We start from the raw sequence: 19,237 nt of genomic DNA, 5'->3' as shown, positions 1-19,237 counted from the left end.
CAATGCTTTGTCTTAAGTTTTTGCTATTTATGTCAAACCATTTGAGCTGCATGATCATTTTGCCACAGATATATACGTACCTTCTGCTCAAGGTGCAATAATATGGAAGGACTATTTATTTAAACTTATTATCAAAAACCTTCCAGAACTCAGGTGCCCCACTGCTCATAGGAAGGAGAAGTGTGATTGCTGTATCCAAAAGCTCCAAGCCGTCTACAGGTAGCCAAAGATAGGTCTATTCTACAGCAAGCTATGTAGCCCTCGGCTACATAAACAAGCTCTGCTCCACACATATCCGGTTGAGATGAGTGATATTATTGCAAGAAAAAAACAACCATATATATAAGCATGTATTCCATTGTGTCCTTTAGTCTTCATGATTCATAGATAAGGCTCACTGCATTACATTTCTGTTCCAAACTGGAATACAGTGAGGTATAAATGCATGCCTGCATGCATGCGCACATAAAGAGATCAAATTTCTCAAGTAAGATTTAGTGTTCACCTGCCTCACAGAGCACACCCAGTAAGATATTCTTTCACAGTACACTGCATCACTATCCCAGGATGCTTAAGAAATAGAAAAAGGAATGTAAAACTTGAATTTTCTAGCACCCATTCTCCTCACAGAGGGTTAAACAGGAAATGTTTGAAATTAACTATCAGCTACGTAAGAATATAAGGTGTTTTTGTTTGTTTGCTTTTTAAGAACTTCAGTAGCCTAAATATGTCCATACAGAACACAGTCCAGGCTACAACTTTCACTCTGATTTATAACTATCCACCCCATTTAACTGTTAGTGGGTCCCTGGCACAACTTCCCCTTATGTCAACCATTAATCTCCCAAGCAGTTCCTAGGTGTATTTCAGCAGACGAAAAAATGTTAGCAACTGTTCTAGAAGGCAGCATAGGAAAAGGTACTTTAATCCAGTAGGCAAGAGGAAGAAAAGTTTCAGATATAATTTGTGAACATGTCCACAGAGGACAGGGCAGCCACTAGCTAATATGTACAAATGTAGCTCCTCAGTGCAGAACAAGGAAACAACTCTTCTTGTAAGAAAGCAAATCAATTTTCTAGCTGCCTGTCTGGCTGCACTGTCTGCGAAGGTGTTGTACTACTTAAAAAAGGGGCGGCAGAAATAGAAAATACATCTGTTTTTACTGAATGCATATATTGTTAAATACTGAGAATGTGTAATAAAGTAAATTCTGTATCTCGGCATTAGCAGTCTGTGTAGTAAAGTATTCCTTCTATTAATACAACTTTAACCTGCTTGGTTGCTTCTGAAATCCAGAGGGAATGCTGGATGCAGCAAACTACAGTTTCTGCTTATAGCATCTGTGTATGATTACATGGGTAAAAAACAGGTGTGGGAAATGTTCTATTACTGGAAAATCTATTGTGTTTTCACACTGCTAAGAACGCAGGAACAAGCTGTACTGAAAGTATTGGTACAGACATTTTGAGAGAGAAAGCCCAACCTTGGACATTAGATAGCATCTGCTCTGAGCACCAGTGACACTAGAGGTCAGCATGGGAGCATCTACATTAGCATTATAGCCTGGGCAAGAAACATGCTTTGAAGTGCCCCACACTGCTAAAAGTTCACAAGACTAAGCAGGCTCAAAGTTTGCACATTTGAAGATTCTTTTAGGAGGAAACTAAATGAAAGATGCCACTAGCGGCTGTTTGAACCACTGAACTGAAATATGTCTAGTCTGAAATAAGCCCCCAGAGCTCCTGCATTATGAATGTGGGGTTCACTCCTTGGATTTGATTTCTTCCTGCTGGACCACTTGCTGATGCAGACAGTCATTAATTTTATCTATATCAGAAGTAGCAGCAAAGCACCTCTTTGGCAGGTGAGAAATCACACTCCATATGCCATTATATGTAGGCATGTGCAAAGAGAATAATGTCAAATACAATTTCACAAAACTAAACACTACTCAAACAAGTAGAAATATTGTAAAATCAAAACCACAGATGATGGCTGATGGTCACTCTAAAGTATTACACCAAGCATCCAAAAATCACCAGCTAAAAAGACGTTTATAAAGATCTAACAGTATCTATAAGACTACTGTAAACAAAGCAAAAAGCTGGATCTCATCAGTAAAGCAGCTTTAATAATAATAATAATAATAATAATAATAATAATAATAATAATAATAATAAAAGAAATGGATAGAAAAATGAGAAATTGAGTACTAAGAGTATAAGTTTGAAACAAAGGATCATAGTAAATTTGAGGTCAAAATAAAAAGGGATTTAGATAAGCTTGACTATTAAATTTAACATAAATTTAAAAATATGAATTTGAAAAAGACAAAGTTTGAGAAATAAAGTAAGCTTGCTTGGAAATCAACTACTATATGAAATACAGATTTTATATGTCAAATCTTCTTCTCATTCTCTGAATTAGACATGCTACAACTACTTATAATGTGTACCCTAAGGCCACAGGATAAAAAAATGCATGGAGGTAGCTGCTGAGTGAAAAAATAACCCAAAAGATGATATGAAAGATAAGCAAAGAACTCAGGGAAAGGCGCACTGAGGAAGTCAAGAAATGAAAGAGAATTTCGAAAGCAAAAATTACGAAAAGACATGCTGAGTCTGACTACATTTTGGTATCATCTCTAAGAGTTTTTCATGTAAATCAGTAGGGAGAAAACACAGTCGGAAGCAACAGTATACATTAAAGACAATGTCATTAAAGATTACTTCTTGCTTCACCTCAGCTACAAGCAATCAGGTAATTTATATATGAGTTCTGAAGGACATGGAGTATCTGCAAATCCAACGGAAAGAATTTTTGTATTAAATCTATCAAGACAGAGTGATAGAAGAAAAGCAAATGAAAATAACTATTCTTACAGTATCCTTCTATTGATGAGGCAGCTAATTTTAAGGACAACTTATTTTATACTTCACCTATAATTGAAAAGTATTAGGTAGGAATTCTTCCTATATTAAGAATGAATACAAATTTTAAGAGGAAAATAAACTGGTAAGAGGAAAAGCCTTGCTTTTCATTTCATCTACATCACGTAGTGTGTTCTCAGTGGATGCAAACTCTTGCTGCCAGAGATCCAAGATGACTTGTGTTGCTGTGAGCTGCATTACTTAGCTAATAAATCCTATTAAGATGTCTATTAACACAAGATAAAGCCTCATATTTACATAAATGTCAGTTAACTTGGATTTCATGTGTATCAGGCTTTTCCTGCTGAACATTATTCTAATCCACCCAGAACACTTTGGCACACATGCAAACAGTCTATTTCTACAGAACCATAGTGTGGCTTGGGTTTGAGGGGACCTTACAGCCCACCCAGTCTGAGCTCCCTGATATGGACAAGGCTGCCTCTCAGCAGATGTGACTGCCCAGCAATGAATCATCCACAGCTCTTCTGGGCAGCTGTACCAGGGCCTCACTGCCCTTTGAGTGAAGAATTTTCCCCCAAACAACTAACTTAAATATCCCCTCATTTATTTCAAATGAGGGGGATTTTCGTTATCCCTTTCACATATTTAGGAATAAAAAAGATTAACATCAGAATTAGTTCATTCCTGAATAACAGAGGAAAGCTGTCAATGCAGGAAGAAATATATAACAGTTGTATTCTGTCACTGTGCTAGAAGAAAACAAAAGTTGTTGTACCAATCTTCCCCGTCGGAATACATTGGACTTTAACAAAGATTCAGAAAAATGTTAAAATACGGTCATTAAAACTACGCTGTTTAAAGATGGCATGAAGGCTTTGCATTTGTAAGTTTTCTTAAGCAAAGGAACACAGCAGGCCATCATTGTTCATTTTTCATTTGTTCTTGAAATAATAAGGAAAGTTTATAAAAGTTAAAGAAAACTGATCTTGCAGCAATAAAAGCATTTAAAGCATAAATGAGACAACCTCGATAATTGAAATCCCGTAAGCCTGACATTAGTACTAGGAAAATAATGGAATATTTCCTACAAGTCTCCATTAATGAAGGATTAAAGAAGCAGTATAGAATTAATGTCACTCAATATGACTTTTTTTTGGAAAACAGAACTTGCCAAGCTGGCATGGTATCTTTCAAGAGACTGCAGGAACCAGGTGTCATTCTATGCTTCCTACTTCCAGAGAAGAGTCTGGATGGCAATGAAATTCCCTGAAAATTGAACTTGTCTTTGAAGTGAGATTATACATCAGCATGACATGAAACACCTGCCCGCCAGTTTTACTGGGCATGTAGTGTTTAATTGTGGTTTGTTTTTTCCAAGAACTATTTCTCTTTCTTTCATTCTTGGCATGCAAATGGCAAGCTACTATTAAAAACAATTATTCAAACTTGATAGCAAAGGAAAGTTGCTTGAAGAAATGTTCCTAAATCTCATTTATGGCAAAAAAAGAAACTATTGCTTTGGTCTTGGTCTGAAAAGAGCTGAGTTTGAGATTCATTTCCTACACATTATGATGATCTACTTACTAAATCATTATCATAAGAACTTCTGCTTCTTTGCAAAGTCCAAGATGCAAATTCTTGCAACTTCCACAAGTTTATGATGTTTTTCAGCTGATGTTCTTTCAGCAATCCCAGCAGACCTAATTTAATTTCTAATCTTTTCACCATGCTTAACACATTTTTCTAAATTATTTTGCATTTGTACTCAGAGTGAGTACTGGCTGATTTTTGCTTATAAAGCTTTCTCTTTTCATTCCCATTGTTTCTTATGCAAAAGGAATGAAGCTAACTGCATAGAGCAATTCAGTGATCATCTGCTTTCAGTCCATACCATATTTCAATAATAATATGGCATATATTGTAGATTTGACATATTTTATGCTCATAGTACAGAGAAGCATGTACTGTACTTTACCTGTGACTTTTGAGTTCAGGGAAGAAAGCCACATTTTTCCATACAGCCCAGGAAAGTATGTGAGTGCACAAGTTCAACATTTGTGTTTATTTAATCATATTTGGTTCTTTTTTGGCAAAGAAGAAAATTAAACTTAAGAATTTCAGCTCATATTAAAACTTTACAATAAGTGAATTGAAGAACAATCAGAAAGACAATAGGTACCAATAGCAATAAATGCTCTGCTGTTGTACCAAATATGTGGTGTAAGATTTCAAAATTTCATGTCAGAAAATGCTAAGATGTCTCTGTTTATATTCTTTCAGTAATTCCGGATTTTGTAACGTTTTTATTATTATCAAAACAATTTATTTTTTTTTAATTTTCATTTTCTTAGACTGATCAAAGCATTATTTTCTTGTCATATATTAAAACAATCTTGTGATATACTGAATTTACTTAGTACACTGTTTCTTGAAAAGACCTTTAAGGATCTGAGACAAACAGATTTGATTACTTTCTTTTTACAAAACTACCGTATATGCCTAAAGAAGATTTACAACTCCTTTCATGTTTTAGAACTTCACATAATCTCCCTCCCAAGAATTTTCTTCCGATTTCAATACGAAAATGCACAGCTCCAATGAAATGCAGAGTTGCCACGATAGAGCCAAGAAAGGTATTTATGACAACTTTATTCTACAGACTACATCTTTCTGAAATCTTCCAATCAAGTGGCCACAAATCATTACTAAGGGGGCCTTCAGAATTGGTCATGTGTGATTCTTCGGTAGATTATCTTTCACATAGACTGAACTTATTCCTCTTTCATAACATTTCTGAAAAATGTTATATACTGGAATTCCAATTTTGTTATTCCCCTTCTCTTATCCAGTATTTGAGAACAAACTCCGTTGCTCCTAGGTTCATAATTTCCAGCCTCAGTCTTCCTTTTGTTTAATGTACCTCCATGTCTTTAAATTTTTATTTCTTCTTAAGCCCCTTGAGGAGCTACACAACTATTCTCTCCCTATTCTACAGGCTGAATTTGTTCTCTCCAAACATGAGATTTGGTTTGGTTTTGCCTCTCTCTCTCTCTCTCTTTTTTTTTTTTTTTCCTTCTCTTTTTTAAATTATTCCTCAAAAGGGAAATGGAAGAAGAAGGATAACCTTTCCACATAGTACTTGGTTATCATAGAGCAGTGTCTCTGATGCCTCATTCCTTCATTCTTATGGTTTTTGTACTATAAAAGCAACCTTTTCACCTCCTCCTCTGCTCATCCCATTAAACCTATGTCATTTTACCTCAGCTTCCATTGTAAGTAAGGAAATTAAAATAATTCTAAAATCCTTCAAACATTATCCCATCCAGCACATTCAATTCTATTCCATTCCATCTAATATATATATATACCTTAGTGCACATGCAAGAAGTAAAAGAAGTATGCCTCTGCAGTTTACAGTGACACACATAAAATAATAATGTTCATGAATGAATAATACTATGCATAAATTTCAGGGTATTTTCTGTGCAGTGCCAGGAAGTTCCTAGTCAATACATCAGAGAACCAAAACACATCAATAGCTAATTTAGAACTGCCCACATTTGTAGAGAATATTAATTATATTCCTAGAGCTCATTTAAAATGAGCTTTTAATTAGAGAGTATGTCCTCATATCGTAATTCTTAAAAGGAGAGAAATTATGAGATGCTAGGTAATTCTTAAAATAGCACGTTTAATGTTCATATGTTTCTTTTATTTTACTTGAAATGTAAAGACTGCTCGCCTAAAGTCATTGGTTTACTCGTGGCTGTTAAAGCATAGGATAATGGACAATTCTATTCCATTTTTTATCAGCAAGGATGTACATGGGCCATCCTGCTAACAGATGTCTCCTCTACAGTTTAGTAAAAGGACAAGAGAGGAAACAATACCCCTGTGAACAAGAGTTTAATACATTATATGACTGCTTTAGACGAGAAGATAACTGATCAATTTTCCTTCCATTATTTGTCTAATTAGTCATTCTCCCATACTGTAAGAAGATAAAGCACAGCATACCACTTTACAAAAATTTTGAGTACAGATCTATGAAAGAGCTTTCACAGTACTTCACAGCATCATCCCTCATGAGAAAGACCATTTGCTCAGATAGCATCCAGTAAAATCTAATCAATAAACCTATCTATATTCTTTTTAATTCAGCAGTTCAGCTTTATTTAATTCTCCAATTTCTAATATTGCACAAACACACTGCTGTATAACACACTACCACCCAGCTGCCTCTGCTTGTCCAATACATCACATCTGTCATTGTTAGAATTCAACAAGGACTTAAACAGATTACCTGGTTTGCTTTCATTTGGTTTGCACTGAACTTCTTCAACACATTCTGCAGGAAACCATCCAATATGTCCCCGGGTGCTGCCTTCCCAGAATCCACCTTCTCCAATGCTTAAAACTAAATATAGAGAAATATAGGAAGCATTAGACTTTTATTCTCCTCTGATGTAAAAACTAAGATTATTTAAACAACTTTTCAATAATAATTGAATATCATGTTCCTAACAGCAAACACTATCCAATAACTTAAATTCTAGTGCTGGAAACGTAAGCACAGAGTAAAATTTAATTGTAACTCAAACCTATTCAGACTTTGAAACCCCTGCCCAAAACTATTTTTATCAGATGTTTTCTCACCCCTTACATAATCCCTTCCATTTTCATTTTTTGCATTGCCATTTTAGTCAAGGATAAATGCATGGTCATATTAACACCAAAAATGTGTCTTGCCGGTTCAGATTAAGCTGAAGTGATGAATGCACTGTAAAACTGAATACACGTTGAAACTGTATTTTCATATATGTGTATACGTAGAGAGAGACATCTCATACGTCTTGTACTTCCTAAGGAAACATGCCATTTTATTTAGTGGGTAACTCAAGAGAGGTGTAATATAGGTCAAGTAATACAATTGAACAGTTTGTGTATGCAGCAGCTAATGTACCCAATATATATACCTTTTGAAACATTTCAGTGACATATCTCAGTAGAACATAATAAAAATAGGGCAGAATAAGTTTCTAATGGAAGAAAAAGCAAAATAATGACATATATTTTCACGTCTAATCAATTAGAGGTGAGGTTCTTCCTAATCACTGTATTAATAATATACACTAAAAGAACATAAATGTTCTATTAAAAATGTACTATCCATTGTTGTAATAGAATGCATATGAAAGAATAAACTAATAAAATCATGGGTTGCTCAGTCATACAGCGCAAGTCTTCAGAGTACATCTGTACAAACTCAAGTGTTCAGTGTGGAGGTCCCTGAGCTACCAAAAAAAAAGCCCATGGAAGTCAAGGCAGCACAGTTCCATTAGAAGTGTGCTTGCTAAACCAGCCAAGCTAACTGGCCCTGCTGAAAATCAAGGCTAATTAGCCCAAGCTTGTCTCTTTGTTAACATATGCATGTGGTTTTCGCGACCCAGAAGATAATCTCTGTGGAGTATTGCGGTATGTTAGGGATATTAAGATGCCCAGAGCCATTTTGATGATCTCTAGCATAAGCGCTCTTTGCTCTGTTAAAACATGCCTTATCAGGCTTTAAAATTATAGTCCCAAAGCCTGACTGCAATTGAATTCTGTATCAGTGGAACTGCTGTGACTCAATGGCTTTGAATTTGAATTTGATTTTCACTACTATAGACTCAGATGGAAATCAGATCAGTGCTAGGGGGAAAAAAAAGTGCATCCTGAGAATACTAAAGGAATAGTAAGAAGCCTGGTCTGACAGATTAGGATCAGTAAAAACAGTATTTGAAATTAAATGTTTACCTCATTTGTTGTTACTGCAATCCTAGATATTTGTGGTGTTGCTTATGAAGCATGGATGTCTATTAACATAAATATTTGTGAGAAAAATATTTTTAAAGGTGTCAACTTTTAGTTTTTTAGTACAGCATATTCAGCTGCACATATTTCAGTAGCTGCTTAGTCACAAATCACTTCCAATGGGAATTACATTTTAAGCCCAAGAAAACATCCATTAAAGCAAAATATTACAGTTTATCAAGCACTTCTCCAACCTTGTGTGTATGAGGAAACCTAGACCTGTCTAGAAAGTGAAGAGGCTAATGGGTGAGAGCACTGATTTTGGAACACAGTACTCCACAGTGAGAAGGACACCAAATAAAACCTTTTTAGCATGACTTTTCTTTTAGTTACCTAAGACCTATTGCTACTGTGTAGATAAGAAGAAAATATTGCATCACCATTCCTCTCATGCAAGCAAAAATAAAGAAACCTGATCTGTGCTTTAATGCTATTAGTAAAATAAATAGTGGATAAATAGAAGTATTAACAAGTACAAATTTGGGATATAATTAATGAAAAATATATTTATAAATTCCAGTCATTCTTAAGAATTTTGTGTTTATTACTACAGAAAATCAATCTAATAACTTAGAAAGAAATAGAAGCCTGTTCATTCATCCCATATATATTGGGTATTTATCAACACTGAATATATTTTTAAGAGTGTATTCTCTGTTCACATAAGAACAGAGTGCATTTCTCACATATGAGATAAGTAGGAAGGCATAATTAATAACATACATATAGATATTATAACTATTGTAGCGTCCTATTGTACACTGATTCAGCTTCAAATAACAACTGTGCATCCAAGCTTCCAATCAGCTGAAACTGTAAAATGATGCAGTAGTAGATTCCTGTTGAGGAGAGTCCAGAAATGAGTCTTAGTCCTGATTTCACAAACCGGCAAGATAAGTAGAATAACAACTACTTAGCAATTAAGAAAGTCTTCTCTAGCTCAATATTTCATTAATCTCTCAGAAATGCTTCAAATTACATTGATATTTCAATGTCCAAAGAGAATTTGCACTGTGAGACAGAAGTTGGGATATCGGATATCCATTTACAGTAGCAGCAGCTGATAAAACATCTAAGCCAAGATGAGAAAAAGAATGTGTTTTATAAGTCCATCTGTGACTACAAGGCAAAAAGAGGTTACCAGAAAGCAAAAGCTTTTCCTTTATTGCATGAATTATTAAATATCAGCGCTTACTAAGAGCTAGAGGGAAGCAAATATCCTTAGACCTGCCCAAAGACCTAACATCTATGGAAAAGAGGTAGAAGAGAAAATGAGGTGCTGCTAGAATGCAGCCAGCCTTCAACATTCTTGTCTAAGTTTGTCTAGAGATTAAATCTACAAATAAAATAATAATATTTAAATAAAGGAATACAGTATTATGGATATCAAGAAGAGGAAAACCCAATGGAACTTCAAGAGGCAAATGTGTAGAAGCCAGGGATGCAGCTGACGTACAAATTATTGGTGAAATGGAGGAGAAGCACATACTGCCTAATACTAAAAATGTAAAATTTGAGATAAAGATGTGGGTTCTGCACTACCCAAAAAAAGCTGAAATAATCTTTTCAATAAATCTTAGGCAGCTTCACTAATATGAAATTCTGAAGCAGGAGTCAATGTATTCCAACTTAAAGGATAAACTAATATATACATATAAACTATTGAAGCCATTAATGCTCCTTTAGAATGAGGGCTTACTCTCTGTTTTTTCCTTCTCACAACAATGCGTAAGAAATATGTTGTAATAGGTAATTTGGTATCAGCAAGAGACTTTCTAGTAAACATTTTCCCTTCTGAAGGACATAACAATGGTAAATCAAAGGATAACTTTCCCAAAATTAATAATTAGGCTTCACCATTTCAAGGCTTTTTTTTTTTTTTTTTTTTTTTTTTTTAACCCCTTTTGATTTTTGTTAAATCAAAAGATGTGGTTGCAATGGTAAGAGCAGGCCAGAGTCTCTTTACACACAGTATGAATTACAAAAAAGAATGTGACGTTATAAGAATAAAATCAAGGCTCTATTAACATCATGAATTCTGGTATGTCTTTTCACAACAAACCTATAGTTTAAAACAAGAATTATATTTAATTACATGAACAAAAATGCACATCAAAATGGGACAAATACCAAGCAGCCGAATAAGAAGAAAATATGCGTAAGCAGATCCTATCAGCATCTTATGTTTTAAGTATTATGCCTAATACTGGCCAGATTCTGCTTTGCTGAAGTTCAAAAAGTGGTAAAGAATTTATATACAGTACCAATCTGTCATAGGGTACTTTAATGACTTCTCTAAGTTTATTAGCAATATAATATGTTCATCTCAAACTAAATTACTCAACGTATGACCAAAAATTCATATAAATCAAAACACAAAAAAAATGAATTTTTCCACATTATACCTCCCTTCATTATGCTACTGCTATATAATGGGGTGTAAGAACATTTTCCCATCCACTGATAATGCAAACAATTTCTGAAATTCTTAATAATACTGGAGATTCAATGGAAGAACTGTTCTAATTATCCTTTTTGCAGAAAACTTAAAGGAAATTACAGCCAAATACAGGCCATTGTCTATGGATGTTACAGGGTTTATGTGAGACTGCTTTGTAATATCTACAACCAAATTTTGGTGCTAGTATAAAATACAGTCTTTCATGGGAAAACAAATACTTATCTGTAGAGGTGATAATAGATCTGCTACCAAAAAAAGGAGAATATTTCTACAGCTGAGAGAAAAAAGGAAATGATCACAATGGCAATGGAATTTGAGAACAAGTTGAAAAATCTACCAACAGAACTAGCCTATGTTGATGTAAGAGCCATCAGAGTTGAAAGTAAATATGTTTGCTAATGATGAGCAGCTGAAGATCTGAATACTTTTAGTGAGAGAAGGAATTAAGGGCACTCTCTAGAACATGCAGTAGTAAGCAGAAAATTTCATCTGTAAGGAACAATGATAGTGACCCTTCCATTCATAATGCAGTTTGACCACATCATTTACCTTTATACCATTGTTGAATTATTGCTAAAGAGTGTTATTTACCTAATGAAATGTAAAACTCTTTCCTCTGAATTATAGATAGCAGGGTTCGGTGAAAACTAGAGCTATAAACAACAATTTATCTCCTGGATGTTTCTAAATTAAACTCTGTAGTTTTTAATTTTCTGAAGGGCAGAAAAGCAAGTTATTTCTCTCAGAAACATTTACTATAGTCTTTTTTTCTTTTAGAAGTGTCAGCTGTTTGATGCAAATTTGCAGAATTATATGCCCTCTGGAAGGACAGCTTCCAAATGACATAACTGCTCCAAGAGTAGGTGTTGCATTGGAAAGACAGTTTTGCTTTAAAAATACCTTAAAAAAGTAACAACTTACAAATGTATTTTCTTAACTTTGTGTTACATGGACAACTTCTTTCCTCTAAATACATTTCAGTAGGAAAAGAAAAGTTAAAGGTTTAAACTATGGTTTCATAGAAATAAGAGAAATGTAAATTAAATGACAGTTACCTTGCAGAGTGACAGTTCTCTGCATTTGAAGTGTATCTTGACCCATACATTACAAGCAAGATAATTGGAGGTCAGCACAAGTTACAACTTGCTTTTACTTTCTCTTTTTTCTGAAAATCTGGTTTAAATTTTACTCCATTTCTTTATGTATCCTCATTTATTCCAGAAACATATCCTGCCTGCCCTCCCTGTCATTAACAATGAACAGATCTGTCTGTTCTGCCTTATGGGCAGATCATTTCTGGCTTTAAAATACATGATCAAGAGAGACTGACATATCTTGAGACAAGTGCAAAACTACTAGAAAGGAACTAATTGTCTATAGCACTGATAAAATCATATTAAGGCCTCCAGCATGCAAACAAGCCCCAGCTGCCATGTAGAAAATGTTCCTGTGCAGTCCACGTACAATCTGGAAGGAAAGCCTTGTGTATCCGCAGTTAATGATTTTGCATGATTGACCTGAGCAGTCGGATTCAACAGTAGCTCCACAGGCATTTATTTTAGTGGAGAAGCAAATTCAGCAATCCTTCCCCATCTCTGTCTGTGGAACATCACAGACAACTGAAACTGGGGAAGTAACATGGAAAGAAGATGTCTCTCACTTTCAGATTTTATATTTAACTTCCAGTTTTGCCTCTAAAACCAATTTGTGATCATCTGTGACTTCTAGGATTAATCTAATCAAATTTCTGTAGTTTCTATTACCTTTCTTGTATATCTGAAAACCTACCTTACTGGCCTAACTGGTAAACTCTGATAACTTCATGTCTCCTGGTTGTGTCCCATTCGCTCCCCACCACTAAAGGATGGGAAGGCTGAGGAACATTATCTTAAAGTTTTGGCCGCATGTCAGCCACAGCCACCAAGGCCACAGTCAATGTCAGGCTAAATCCTGACTCAGATCAGCATTTTTTTACCTTTATCACCTGTATTTTGTTAAGAAAGAAAACAAACAATGTTCTAGAAGAGGACCTGTCTCGAGAGATGGTTCACAATGACGGATTGTTAACAGAGCAATCACTCACTACGTCAAAGTCTACAAATGCAATAATCTACCCTTAATCCTCTAAATCTGAGGAAAGAGAGCTCAACTGAAATGGAACTGAATGAGCCATGCTGTTCCAGTCAAGATCTAGCATTGTACACTTTTTCTTCCTCTTTACCACAGTGAACTACTTTTTCCAAAACTACTAACTTTGGTATGTGTCTTAGTTTGAGAAATACATTGAGAAATTCATTGAGAAAAGGGGAGTAGAGATGAAAACACTGCACAAAATAATCTTCCTGTACTGATTTGAATATTGAAGAAATTAGAATGAAGACATGGGAAAATCTCTAGCTGTGTACATTTTATCACTGTCTCTGATGAGAAAGGTGAGGATACAGCCAGGTTTGCTCTTCTCCAGAGAAATGCCGAACTACAAGTGTGGGGAGTGCATAGCAGAGAGAATTAATTTGAGAAGTGGCTCCAAACCATCTTAGATCAGAAGACTAAACTACTGTGTCAGATGACAACAGTGTGCTCATATCCACTTTATAGCTCACCGGTATTCTGTGTCTACTGAATGATTTTGGTCAGTTTCTACAGAAGATGATGGGGATTTGAAGATGTAAGACCATCCTAACCCCTTTCATGCAGCCTTCTGAGCAAAGCAAACACTCTTGCTCGAGCAGGAGCAAGGCCACGTGTTTGTCACATATCACTCTGATGTACCAGTTAGAAGCACAATTCTGTCTCCTTCAGGTATGAGTGACTGAAAGAAATGAATTAGGTTATTATCTGTGATGCATTGTAACTATTGATGTTAGGAATTTAAATCAAAATAATAAAGTCAGGAGACATTAAGAAAACTAAGGAGACCAATGAATCTGAGCAAGGTTAATTTCACATTTATTTCATCCTTCATATTTTGTAGTATAACAATCCTTATGCAAACCTTTTAGGTTATATTCTGCTGCCTTGCTCATTCACTCAAGGTGCAAAATGCTATTGAAGAAACAAAATATATTTATGTAGCTATTCCTTTTCCAGTATTTTTACATTGTGTTTGTGTATGTCTGTGTGTCTGTTTAGACTGAATTAGCTTTATTGCAGTGGAATTCTAGGCCCATACAAAATGCAAAAGAAAAAAAATAAAATAAAAATATAGGTAAAAATATTTCAATGGGGAATGAAGCTGCTCTTCATTTATGTTTGAATGAAACCTGCATAAAGCTACCAGGTTTATTTTTACATCAGCCATGGCCCTTCTCTCATGAGTGGCAGACACACAAATGATGTCAGTGAGCATGACTAACAACTAAAAATAAAGCCGATATTTTTATAGAGGCTATGTAATATTCTATTAATACAAGACCATTTTGTTTAGTTCACATTTTCTTTGGACCTTGCTCATTCATATCTTTTTCTGAATAGTTTCCTTGTGCCATCTACTGTGATTTATTATCACTCATGGACTTTCAAAGGTTTTAAAAAGAAAAATACTCTGCCTCATCTTCACCTGATAAAAGCACTTCTCATCATGAGTTTAGGGATTCACTCACCTCCATGTCCTGTTTTATTGTACCAAGTTATAAAAGAAAACACATAAAAATGTTTCCTAATTATTCCTTTCTCTAACATTTTTTGGGCTATTGCCTTGTGACATCTTTATAGTGGTCAACCTCATGGTATACTCCGACAAGAACAGACGGACTGAACAGAGCCTGGAATCCCACAAGGAATTTCTGTACTAATCTGTAACCCAAGAATCGCCTAAGCATCATGGTACAGGGCAGCTCTCAAGTTGACACAAGTGGGGTCAAGAGAAAGCTTTTTATTTTTCAAATGTGAGTCAAGAGTGATTTCAAACACTACGTACAGTGAGGCTCTAAGCCTCAAACAGGCACGTGTATCCTCTAAATAAAATTATCTTGAATTAATAGGCTGTAATGTAACCTGTGCAAAGTTTCAGTACTGACTGGATTGTGGTCTTGCTAAGCAAGTTTTAGGGACAGAAGGACACAAGATATACCAGGTACTGAGTCAGTCTTCTACTTACAAAGGAGGACTTGATAGCCAGCACACAATCATAGAATCATAGAATTATCCAGGTTGGAAAAGACCTTGAAGATCATCAAGTCCAACCGCAGCCTAACCAGTACCCCATCTCTAAGAAAAAAAAAAACAAAAAAACAAAAAAAAAACAAAACAAAACAAACAAACAAAAAAAAAAACAAAAAAAAAACCAACCTCTGCTAAATCATATCCCTGAGTACCACATCCAAACGGCTTTTAAACACATCCAGGGATGGCGATTCAACCACCTCCCTGGGGAGCCCATTCCAATACTGAGAGATGTGAGTTTTAATGCCCATGCTTTCAGATGATGGAGAGGAGGTCTATCAGTCCTTCGTGTTCAAACAATTTTGGGGTTGTTGGCTTTTTTGTTTGTTTTGTTTTGTTTTTCTCTGATTCAAATAATTACATTTTCACCTGAATAGAGGCATGAATTAACTGAACCCAGATTTTTGTCTAATATGGTAAGTTTGAATCCTTCCTCCATACTATTATCCATCTGAGACCTTTTTAAAGCATCAGTGTTGTTTCAACTGGATTCTTAATTCTCTGCATGACCTTGTTGTGTACATTCTGACATATTTTTGGTGACACTTGAGGAACCATTGACATGATAACAAGAAATAAGAGTTTGATATGCTTCTGAAACCTTTTCCTTTGATGAGTAATTGCAGTCTATGATATGGTTCTAGCCTTCCTATGCAAACAGACTTAAATTACACTCAGTAAGACTACATCTTAAGTAGAGGAACTATTGTTGTTTTCTTTTTCCTTTGTACATTCTTTTCATTTTCGAAACTTTCCTAAAAGGATTGACATGTATGAACATTTCACTAGACTTCACTGTATTTAAGTTCTATAAAATGCTGTAAAACAAGCATGCCTGCAAATCTTAGATCTGTGCTAGCTTTTTACTTCAATGTGCAAATCATATATTTGATACTGAAGAATCCCTGTAGGGATGATATGATGTTGGATAGGTAAGACTTGCTTTATATAAAAGTAGTAAATAATTTATAGTCAGCTTCAGTAAACACAGATTTTCCCCATTTTCTGTTTCAGTACTTTTACATGCTTCAGTTAGTGCCCCCACAAAATCACTGTCTTATGTTCTGATCATCCTATATTAAGAAGATCTGAAAAGTGAACTAATTTTCCCCTGGATTGTTTTCCAGTTACTGTCATAATAGCTTAGAGCCAAGGGCTCCCAAACTAATTTATTTAACTATTAAACACTTCATTGAAATTTAAATTCCTTGTTTGTTGGGTATTTTTGCATACAATCAGCCCAAATTCTACTGTAAACAAGCAGCCTGGTAATGAACATCCTACAAACTTCAGCATCCCAAAGAATGTGTTATACTGTTTCCACTTCTGTCAGGGAAAACATTTTCTGCTCTGTCATTCTCCAGGAATACCTGGAGTCTCTGATGCTTTATTCTGGCGACTAGAATCTATGGCCTAAGTTGTTCTTAAATCCTCTACTTTATCTTTAAATCCAGCAACTCAAAACAAAACCATGTAGGGATATAATACTTCCCAAAGAGTACATGTTGCTGCTCAGCCATATTCATTCTTTATCTGTTGGCAGCTACTAGGAACCTCATGAACACATCTGATGCAGAAAGCTATATAGTACCACTCATGGCTCCTCAAATTTCACTTTTGTACAAACCAGCAATTCTCCCTATTGGTGATAAACCTGAAATTATGCTCAAGCAAAAACTTCTGGAATATGCATAAGTTTCACTTTTTTGTTATTATTTTCTTTCAATTCACTAACATGTTGCTTTTTCTACTGTCTCTTTCCTACATCTTTTCGGTGAGAACAAACTCTATGCAAGACCCCAGGCCTTCACATTTTCAGTATTCTCATGTAAAAGTATGAAAATTACATTTACATTCAATTTGATTTATGTTTTGCATGACAGTTACTCATAATGCAACTTAAACTTTCTCTAGGTTGTACCCATTCTTTTGACATTTCAAGGCTTTTGTTAACTGATATTATGCATTTCTTCTTTTGCATTTATTCTCATAGACTGAATCCTTATAAAAGAGGTTCCCAGAATATACAAATCTCTGCCAGTTTTGTTAGAATTTGAAGCCAACTCTGCTATTGGTAACTTCAGTTTTACTCAATATCTGGCATTCCCAGTGCTTTGCTTGTCTTTATTAATTTTACTCTAGCCTAGTTAACTCCCATTACTTGTTAACTTTTACAGTTTTAGTAAGTGTTCCTATTGGCTCTCCCTAATTTCCTTGTGCACCATTTTCTTTCACGCATAATCACTGATTTCTATCAGACAGGGAATAGCCTCTTGGAACTGTCAAATCACTTCTTTCAGCCCCACAGCATGCAAACAGCTCTCCTAAATTTAACCTTCCTCCTTCATCCTTACATTTATAACACTTTTCATGTGTTTTATCTTTAAAGTGCAGTGTTCTTGAGATTTTCTCTACACCTTCTGAAGGACTGAGTTAAAAATAATTATTAAACTTAAAAATGCTTCAAGTGTCAACCATTTGCAAAATAGAAAAATATGTTTTAATGTCTCCCTAATTACTTCCAGCCACTACATACAGGATCAGAAAAGCTGGATATTTACCTTTGAAAGGTAAACAGTTTCAGTTGCAGGGAAATTTTCATTTGTTTAACATTTTTATTTAGGATTCAAAATTTATTCCTTTTTATTTGCCTTCCATAACTGGAATTTTGTTTGCATGTATTGACTAGCAGATCTTTTTGTTCCAGTTTTAGCTGGATATGCAAAATCACAGATTAAACTGTGGTTACTCTTTTAGGAAGTTGGGTCCTGTGCAGCACATTTCTCACTCTCTCAGCATTATCTGGAAGTACTTTCTGTCTTCAAAGTAATAACATGAACTTTGACTTTGATTTTACTGTATTCTTGTTTGGGAATTGCACCAGACACCAGAAATGATATGTATATCACCATCTTTGATCCTTAAATTACTTACAGCAGACTCTATCTACATACTTATGCTAACTCTCAGGAGGGGATTCTTTCTGTTCAACAAGTGAACTGTTCCTTGAGGAAAGGAACAGAGAGAGACTTTGACCCTATTGCTGTTTACTTCCTGCGCTTTTTGGATAGCCAACAAGTTTACAAACTTATAAAGTGCTAATGCTGTTTTTCTGTAATGACTACAGAAGCCAATTACATGTTCTGTGCAACATGCTGCTACTACTGAATGTTTTTGAATTTTAATAATACTTAAAAATCACTTACAGTTAAAATGGAAGCTGAATACAGATTGGTTACAGAATGGAACTAGGAGCAAAATACCTTCTAAAGAAATAAAAGCAAAAAATCACTTCTATTAAATATGAGGTTTTTTCCCTAAAATAAAAAATAATTTTAAAATAAAATTTCAATGTAGAAAAGAAAAAGCTTGTTTAAAATTAATTACTCACCTTTTACTCTGTCTCCTTTGTGCAGATGAATTTCCCCTTCTCCTTGAGGTTGATATGGCTTTACGACAATAAAAAGTCTTCCAGGTACAGCACTGTAAAGCTTGCGTTTTGGACCCTGGTAATCCAAGGCAGACAGAGTATCCTTGTTGGCACTAGGACTGTAAACGGCACTGGAGATTGAAATTAAAATCATTAACTGGTTATTTAAAATGAAGAAAGTTAATCATTTACCATCATATTGGTACTATTAAATTAAACCGTGAGTAGCATAATCATATTCCAGTAAGACATCTAACCCTGAAGAAAAAAAATATATACACACATGTTCTATTTTCATCTTAAATGCATTCTTTACATTCTGGAAGTCTTTCTGTTTGAAACACAATGTCCACCTGACCATGTTGGTCTAGTAACTAAAACAAATACTAAATTTTTTAGTTTTTCTACAAGTGGAACTTGCATATTCACAGTCCC

General features: G+C 34.9%; 1 protein-coding gene across 5 annotated transcripts in view; it reads right to left on the bottom strand.

Moving 5' to 3' along the window:
* Window positions 1-19,237, bottom strand: part of SHANK2 (SH3 and multiple ankyrin repeat domains 2) — a 292,208-nt gene that overhangs the window by 185,925 nt on the left and 87,046 nt on the right. For all 5 annotated transcript variants that reach the window (XM_072339251.1, XM_072339252.1, XM_072339253.1 and 2 more), the window contains 2 exons: window positions 18,764-18,933; window positions 7,198-7,311 (listed from right to left, as the gene is read on the bottom strand). In XM_072339251.1, the coding sequence (XP_072195352.1) occupies window positions 7,198-7,311; window positions 18,764-18,933 (284 nt within the window). The remainder of the gene's footprint in view (window positions 1-7,197; window positions 7,312-18,763; window positions 18,934-19,237) is intronic.

The sequence above is a fragment of the Excalfactoria chinensis genome, chromosome 5 (genome assembly GCF_039878825.1).
Source record: "Excalfactoria chinensis isolate bCotChi1 chromosome 5, bCotChi1.hap2, whole genome shotgun sequence".
In the NCBI taxonomy this organism is placed as follows: domain Eukaryota; kingdom Metazoa; phylum Chordata; class Aves; order Galliformes; family Phasianidae; genus Excalfactoria; species Excalfactoria chinensis.
This window is presented reverse-complemented; position numbering and strand designations above follow the sequence as displayed.